The following is a 9,229-nucleotide window of genomic DNA, read 5'->3' on the forward strand; positions in this document are numbered from 1 at the left end:
ACTGCCAATTAGTAACTGTAGCTTTAATAATGGTGGAGACCACCAAAAATATGGAGAGATAGCTGGCAGTCTACCTCTCAAGAATTACTTCAGCGTCGGAATTAACAGATCGACAGATCTACAACAAGTATAAGAAGAAGAAGAAGCTTCAATAATATGGCCGCTACCAACTGTCAAAGTTCGGAATTCTATATTGGAAAATCCTGTATAACTTCATATTGTAACATTATTGCTCCGGTATCCTCTGTAGTTTTTACAGCTAGTTCTACTCTTTCATTATTAAATATAGTTGTTGAAAATAATCTAACCATTGAATAAATCTCTGCTTCACATCAGCAATTATATCTCTCTCTTATAATTTTTAGGGATATTTTTTTTAGTTCAATGTTGATTTTTTTAAAATGTATGACGAATACTTATTAGATCTTGTAGTAGTCTCGCTAAGTATTGTTTAATATTATTTTCTATTAACGATAATTAAATCTATTTCATTTTTGACTACTTTTTTTGTTTTCGTCAACTAATGTCTTTCGAGTATATAACATATAACTTATATTTAGGATGTAAAACAAAATATTAGCAACTATGAGTTCCTCATTGATATAAAATTATTCAATCATCTTATCCACATTCATTTTTCTCTCTCAACTCATATCACCTTCTCCTTCTACAACTCGCTTAATCCATATCTCTATAACCTTTGGTATCTACATCGTATTTTTTGGTTAGCTTTATTACATTGAGAATTTGTTCATATGTTGTCTTCATACTTGTAGTCCAGAGAAATAAGGTTTTTGTCGGGACACTTGAGCAGCCAGGTTGCAAATGGATTATTTGGGTACTACCCAGTAAGCACAAGTACGTACATAAGACATACTAAGTACGTACTGATGGGACCTAAAGTACGTACAATGTACGTACTTTGCTGTACGAAGTACGTACTTAATACGTACATAAGACGTACATTTTCCAAATTATAGTACGTACCTAGTACGTACTGAAGGTACGTACCTAATACGTACTGACGATACGTACCTAGTACATACTGACGGTACGTACCTAGTACGTACCTAGTAGATACATATTGAAGGTATGTACGTAGTACATACTATACAGTGATGAGCGCACTAATAACCGACAAAATAACAAGCAAAAGATGGAAAACATAGTAAGTTGTGAGATAAAAAGAGATTAACCTAGTGAAGGTGTTAAATTTAGCGATAGTAACTTGTAGATTGACATTATATTGATTGTTTCCCACCTTTAGACGTATCGGACGATTTTGAGAAATGCCACTGTCACAGTGACAGTTTTAGTTGACATACTCCTCTGATACGTCTAAAGGTGGGAAACAATCAATATAATATCAATTTATATGTTACTATCGCTAATTTTAACAACTCTACTAGTTTTATTTCTTTTTATCTCACAATTTAATATGTTTTCCATCTTTTGTGCTATGTTGCCGGTTATTAGCGCGCTCATCACTGTATATACATAATATTATGTACATACTATACACACTTATGATGATTTATGTAAATAAAAGTAAATATAGGTGAGTATATCTTTATTATTTAAAAAATAAATAAATTCAATTTTTATTCTGATTCCTATTCCTTGAAAGTTTTTAAGCGATCCCCGGCTCTCCTCAACCATCGTCCAATTTCTTGCTCCGCCACCTTCTTATCACTACATTTTTCACTTTTTATTGCAGCTTCTATAAAGAAAGAATATCAAATTATAAAACTGGATACTTTTGATAAAGAATATTTTATCACAACCATCATCAACTGAAGCATTAATTAACCCATGGAAATACACCCATATAAATAAATAATACTGCTAAATGTATGTCTGCCTTGTGTGTCTCCGAAAATCAATTCATTTTTGCAACTGCTCTAAATATTTATAAATTTAGAAGTGGGTTGTTTTTTACAATAATTTAAAAAAATCTGTTTTAAGACTGATGTCCCTCTAGTATGATTAAATGCTTTATTTTAAGCCCAATAAATTATAGTTAACTGTATAGTACATATCTTTGTTACATAACGCATTTAATTACAGTCAAATGTAGTTTAAATACAGTCAAATTTATGCAGTGCGCAAATGAAAATTCTTCGTGTCAGGAAAACAAATCCTATTAGTGTAAACCCCTTCAATGTCACATTTACTGCAAGACATGTAACCAGAATGACCTTTAGTACATGTAATGTATGCTTTAGCAGGAGCATCACAAATAAAACCATTAATTTTAATAAAATAAGTTCTACTTTCATATTTCATACCATTATTAATTATTTCTATGGCATCTTCTACAAATTTTTCTAAAAATAAATTAGAATCTTTGGGTTTCTCATAACCGTGATATATACCAACTATATCAACTGGCCCCTGTTTCGGATATAAACTGCATAAAATTGGATACACTTGACTGGATGGACTTTTTGAAAGTGGAAGACCATCTATATTAATTAAAATTTCTACAGTATCAAGACACTCTTCTCCAGAATACTGAGACAGTAGTTTTTGCAAACAATTTCTCAATCCAAAATGAATATAGTGACCTGAGTTTATTGGTTGTAGAATAGTTTTCCTTAGAGTGTGTAACAGAGTTCTAGCATCTCGGGGTAATTCAGGATGATATGGTTTTAAAATATTTAACAGGTCATTAATAGCCACATGTGTAATATTATGTTTACAGCACCATTCTGATAAGCTACTGGTAAGACTTTTATGTAGTATCCTCCGTAGTATCAATAATACATTTTTCATCTTCTAATAATATATTCTCATATTCAAAACAGAGTGTGTCTGAAAGAGAGTGTGGTAATGGATGATGTTCTAAATTTTCAAAAACATCCATTGAATTATTATTAGTGTCTGTCATATCCATAGTTTTATTATCTAAACTAGTATTTCACTTTTCACTGAAATATTAAAACTAGATGTTTTTTGCACATTCATTTGCTTAAATCGTTTCAATTGCTTTGTAGCATTTTTGTAATGTTTACTATTTGATGACATGTCTAAAATTTAAAATAGATACCTACCTAAATGATGAATTAATTGTTAAAATTACCTTTTTATTCACCAATATGAAAAAAAATTCATATTTGAAGTACAAAAACAAGCAAAACTTATTAAAGTTTGCCAAATGGTTTTGTTTTAAATATATTTATTTTTTATTTAATTTTATTTATCTAACTTCCTCGCCCACAAAATACATTTTTCAGTATGACTATAATAAGTTAAAAACACTCACCTCAATAAGATAACAGGAAACCACACTAAGCTCCAACACCAAAAATAAGTAAAAAAAATCTAAATGAAACTGTCTTGCAATGAATTATCACATCAAAACTGTACTCGAGGTGGAAGGAAAGTTCCTTCCTAACCAAATAAATTAGGTTAGGTTAACATAACCTGACATAATAAATATGCCTTAGCTCTTCTTTCTCATGGTACATACTTGGACGTAATAGTACGTACTTAGTACGTACTCTTCTGTACGTACTGGTATGTACACCAGTGTACGTACTTAAAACGTACATTTTACATCATGTACGTACAGTACCAAAATTGTACGTACTTAAAACGTACTGTGCTGTTTGGGTATATACCTAATATATATATTATAGACAGCGTGGTAAAAGTTCCAACAAGAAAGATTCCTTAATGCTTCTACAACGGCAGATGAGCAGATGAGTTGTGAATTATTTAAAATTCTCTCATCTTAATTTCCTCGGCATCCTGTATGATCTATAAATTTTGAAATTCTCAGAAGGTGTAACCAAAGAAAGTATTCCACCTGTTGTCAATCTGGTGGTATGGTCAGATATTTATTGTCGTTTTCTGTGCTACTTCGATTGATAACTTACTTTGTTTTTCGGTAGATGGCTCTAGTTCATCCGTGACATTTCTTTCTTTGCAATACGGAAAGGCCCAAAGTGTGATGCCTGGGGAAATCAGAGAGAAGAGGATATGGGACTACTGATAAGGGGAAAAAGACCTCCGAAACCGGTATAGACTCTTCCTGCACTCTCCGATTTAACCAGAGCATTATGCAGCTGCTGCATTTTCGTGTTGCAAAGAAATTGAAAATGTTTATATATTTTTAAATCATTTATTTTTTTGCAGGAATATTAAGGAATCTTTCTTGTTGGAACTTTTACCACGCTGAGGAAATTCTCTCATCTTAATTTCCTGGGCATCCTGTATGATTTATAAATTTTGAAAATCTCAAGAGGTGTAACCAAAGAAAGTATTCCACCTGTTGTCAATCTGGTGGTATGTGAAAGATATTTATTGTAGTTTTCTGTGCTACTTCCTTTATACTGATACTTCCGTTATATGATAACTAACTTTATATTTATTTTGCTTTTCTACGATTCATTAAGAGAAAAGCAAATACGCGAGGCTACAATTCATAAAAAATGACGTAACTATTACCGTTATTTTTAATTGTTGGTTTTATTGTAAGTATTAAAATAAGTTTAATACTTAAATAAAAATACAATTAAACTTTAAAATATATTTCTTTCGCTGAAATCATAGTAATAGAAGTATAACTTCTGACGTGCGTACAAAGTACACACACCCTTTTTCATTAGAAGGATGTAATTAAGTAAGTGTTATTGTTTTTTATGATTGGCGATAAAATTTTGTATGCACCACGTCAGTAAATACTCTTTTTTATCGAACTCGTCTGTTACTTGCCTCGCTCGCTTCGCTCTCTCTGCTCGTAATATCAGACTCGTTCGATAAAGAGTCCTTTACTGACTTGATACATATATAATCAGGAGCCGCTTATACCATCTAATGATGTGTGGCACTTGGTACATAAATAACTATTATTTGAATTATTTTTTCATATCCCTCATACTGTTTCACTTTTCTAATTTAGTAATTGATTAATATATGGTTGTTATTAATAATTTTGAACTTTGTTTTACTATTAATCCACTTTTTCATAAGAATTGATTTACTTGTACTTACTTTGTTTTACACTTACACAGAACTTTACTGAAATAACTACGCACAGAACAGAACGACGGTTGCAATTTGTGTTTTGCTAATACAAATTCTAATAATATGTTAAGCTTTCGGGAAAAATCATAAGGATTTATGATCTTATTTTTACTGCCGGCAATCGGCTTATTGCTGTTTATTAGGGCCTATTGTCATTATAAATATGCTAATACCAATAAGGAGTATTTCCGAGACACGTTTTTTACCAACCTTGCTAAATTGCATTACTGGTGTCCTCAGATGTTTGTCCATATTGTGATATATCTGAAAATATGCACTTTCAATAAATGCATATGCACTTATCCAATTTATTCAAAATATGCAAATATGCACTTAATATGCGTTTTGCATATTTCTCGAGCTCTATTAATTACCCTATTTTTACCTGAAGCGATTTAAACGAATGCCATTTATGACCCTTATTTGTTAATAACTAATTTTTGTATTTATAATGTATTAGGTATATACAGTATGCGGCAAAATAAATAGTACTGAAATGAATATTGAAATGTTTATGATTATTTATATATCTAGTACAGATGATATAGCCTTGCAAACATTATTCATGACCACGCACGTTCCCGACAAAACAGCGGATCTACGGGGAGCAAAAATGAGAAAATTCCCCCCCCCCCCTAACAAGGCCCAAAATTAAAGAAAAAAATTGTTCAAACATAAAAATGTATTAGCTAATATGAAACCGAAACCACAGAAAGATAAATTCAATCCAATAAACACGCTAGTTAGGAATATTAAGGGAACTTAAGCCTTTAAGTTATTATTTATGTCTTTTATGTAATCTGAATTTATCTTTTTTAAGTCTTGTGGTTGGGTTTTTTTTGGAAGTTTCCCCAAACGCAAATTTCCCCTTCCAAGGCAAATTTCTAGATCCGCTACTGCCTCTGGCACGAAAACATCTTTAATTCTAGAGTGCTTTCACTTAAAAAAATTATTTTCGTCGAAGCAATGACGGTCGCGATGACGGTCGTTAATTCAATATTTTTCTTAATCTAAAAAGGGCAAAACGTCCCTAAAGAAGTTTTCACTTCAAAAGTTTATTGTCGTCGAAGCAATGACGGTCGCTAATTCAATACTTTTTCCCCATCTAAAAAGGCACAACGTCCCTGAAGAAGTTTTCACTTAAAAAATTTATTGTCGTCGAAGCAATGACCGTCGCGATGACGGTCGCTAATTCAATACTTTTTCGCCATTTAAAAAGGGCACAACGTTTCTACAGAAGTTTCCACTTCAAAAATTTCGCCAAACGAAATTCAATACTTTCTCCCATCTACAAAGGGCAAAAGGTTATTAAAGAAGTTTTCACTTCAAAACATTATTTCGTCGAAGTAATTACGGTCGCAATGACGGTCGCTAATTCAATACTTTCTCCCCATCTAAAAAGTGCACAACGTCCCTAAAGAAGTTTTGACTTCAAAAATTTATTTCGTCGAAGCAATGACGGTCGCTAATTCAATACTTTTTCGCCATTTAAAAAGGGCACAACGTTTCTACAGAAGTTTTCACCTCAAAAATTTATTTCACCGAAGCGAAATTCAATAATTTTTCCCATCTACAAAGGGCAGAACGTCCTTAAACTTCACGTCCTCACTTCAAAACATTATTTCGTCGAAGCAATGACGGTCGCTAATTCAATACTTTTTCGCCATTTAAAAAGGGCACAACGTTTCTACAGAAGTTTTCACTTCAAACATTTATTTCGCCGAAGCGAAATTCAATACATCTTCCCCATCTAAAAAGGGCGAAACGTCCTTAAAGAAGTTTTCACTTCAAAACCTTATTTCGTCGAAGCAATGGCGGTCGCGATGACGGTTGCTAATTCAAGACTTTTTCGCCATTTAAAAAGGGCACAACGTTTCTACAGATGTTTTCACTTCAAAAGTTTATTTCGCCGAAGCGATGACGGTCGCGATAACGGTCGCTTATTGAATACTTTTCCCCATCTAAAAAGTGCACAATGTCCTTAAAGAAGTGTTCACTTCAAAAATTTATTTCGTTGAAGCAATGACGGTCGCTAATTCAATACTTTTTCGCCATTTAAAAAGGACACAACGTTTTTACAGAAGTTTTCACTTCAAAAATTTATTTCGCCGAAGCGAAATTCAATAATTTTCCCCATCTACAAAGGGCAAAACATCCTTAACCCGCCAGTGGTCGCTATATGAGATTTTCTCTCACGGTTTCAGAAAATTGCGCACAACTTTTTTTCTGGGAAATTATACGCGCTGTAGTTCCTTCTAGTCTCCTAACTATCCTCCCTCTACAATATAATAGACCCTTCCGCTCAGATAGTGACTCAGTTTTCTTAGAATCACCATATTGTTAAGTCAGTGCGCTTCATGTGAGAGATTCTCTCATCAAGCGACCACCGGCGTCATCAACTCTGTATAAAAATTAATTTTATTTTTCCCCTTAAACCTAAAATAATATCTTACTAAGGAAGTAAAACTTCGCTTGTAGGTAAATGGTATATAAATTTACCATTTACCTACAAGCGAAGTTTTACTTCCTTAGTTAGTTTTTTATTGTGGTATACAGCCAATGAGAGGAATTTTTTCCTTTTTATTTTAAAATAATATCGTTTTATGATGTAATAAAAGGCGTCGTGTATGTGGTCGATGATATGAAAATCCTATATTCTGTTTCACGGGTTACTTGTAAATGGTCACTTACCATATATTTTTCAATGTTAAATATTAGCGGCATCAATAGTCATATTTTCTATAAAGATAATAATAATAAAACAGAAAAAGTCGTGTCTTTTTAAAGCTAATGGCTCTATCGTTGATGAAACCTCATCTTTTTTGTAAAATTTTGTAAAGAAAGGCAAAAGTTGGATATGTGAGAGAAAATCTCACGCGCGACCACTCGCGTAACAACCTACCTAGCGACCAATGCCGGGTTAAAGAAGTTTTCACTTCAAAACATTATTTCGTCGAAGCAATGACGATCGCTAATTCAATACTTTTTCCCCATCTAAAAAGGCACAACGTTCCTAAAGAAGTTCCTAAAGTAAAAATTTATTGTCGTCGAAGCAATGACGGTCTGGATGACGGTCGCTAATTCAATACTTTTTCGCCATTTAAAAAGGGCACAACGTTTCTACAGAAGTTTTCACTTCAAACATTTATTTCGCCGAAATTCAATACATTTTCCCCATCTAAAAAGCGCAAAACGTCCTTAAAGAAGTTTTCACTTCAAAACATTATTTCGTCGAAGCAATGGCGGTCGCGATGACGGTCGCTAATTCAATACTTTTTCCCCATCTAAAAAGTGCACAACGTCCCTAAAGAAGTTTTCACTTCAAAAATTTATTTCATCGAAGCAATGACGGTCGGGATGACGGTCGCTAATTCAATATTTTTCGCCATTTAAAAAGGGCACAACGTTTCTACAGAAGTTTTCACTTCAAAAGTTTATTTCGCCGAAGCGATGACGGTCGCGATAACGGTCGCTAATTGAATACTTTTCCCCATCTAAAAAGTGCACAATGTCCTTAAAGAAGTGTTCACTTCAAAAATTTATTTCGTCGACGCAATGACGGTCGCGATGACTGTCGCGAAATCAATCCTTTTTCTTCATTCCAAAATAGATTTTACACATCTTTTAAATTTAAATACTCCTACACGATATATATATATATATATATATATATAAAACAAATGAAATAGAGAATGTGGAAAAATCCCCTTACGAACAATTCACACATCCACCATTTCAGGTTGGGAAAAATTTCTTGAATAGAATCAAATGGTGGATGTGTGAATTGTTCGTAAGGGGATTTTTCCACATTCTCTATTTCATTTGTTTGATTTAGTTACGTTTGGTCGGTAAACCAATAACTTAGATCTTTTGATCACTGAGTGTGTTTCAAAGATTTACATCTTTTGTTTTTTTGTTTTTCAAACATATATTTTACTTATAGTAATTAGGGAATTAAAACGTGAGGCTGTCATGGTCAGATTATGCGGCGTAGATATACGCTCCTGCTATGTCTGGGTCTCGAATGTTGTTTTTTGATGGAATGTGTCTAAAGATATTCAACCTCTCATCTTTATTGATAAGCCCAGAGAGGTTGAAGAGGGCGAAACACATTTCTAAGAACAGGTGTTTGGATCTTTGATTCTATTCAAGAAAATTTTTCCCAACCTGAAATGGTGGATGTGTGAATTGTTCGTAA

The 9,229-nt window shown here is 33.0% G+C and overlaps 1 protein-coding gene across 2 annotated transcripts; it reads right to left on the reverse strand.

The window, feature by feature from the left end:
* Positions 1-1,555: 1,555 nt before the first annotated feature.
* Positions 1,556-4,307, reverse strand: LOC126881445 (uncharacterized). Of its 2 annotated transcripts, none has more exons than XR_007696851.1 (2): positions 3,266-4,307; positions 1,556-1,720 (listed from the first exon to the last, which is right to left on the reverse strand). XR_007696851.1 is itself a non-coding variant. In XM_050645731.1 (2 exons), the coding sequence occupies exons 1-2, from the start codon at positions 2,773-2,775 to the stop codon at positions 1,614-1,616; spliced, it is 594 nt and encodes a 197-aa protein (XP_050501688.1). In that variant the 5' UTR covers positions 2,776-3,256; the 3' UTR covers positions 1,556-1,613. The 2 variants fall into 2 exon arrangements, 1 of the variants encoding a protein (XP_050501688.1); XM_050645731.1 differs by lacking the exon at positions 3,266-4,307 and adding an exon at positions 2,289-3,256.
* Between the last annotated feature and the right edge of the window lie 4,922 nt (positions 4,308-9,229).

The sequence above is a fragment of the Diabrotica virgifera genome, chromosome 3, assembly GCF_917563875.1.
Source record: "Diabrotica virgifera virgifera chromosome 3, PGI_DIABVI_V3a".
NCBI lineage: Eukaryota > Metazoa > Arthropoda > Insecta > Coleoptera > Chrysomelidae > Diabrotica > Diabrotica virgifera.

Coding starts and splice junctions, on each gene's coding strand:
- LOC126881445 (XM_050645731.1), bottom strand. CDS start 2,775: ATGAAAAATGTATTATTGATACTACGGAGGATACTACATAAAAGTCTT. Junction 1,721..2,288: donor CATAGAAATAATTAATAATG/GTATGAAATATG, acceptor CTTTCTTTATAG/AAGCTGCAATAAAAAGTGAA.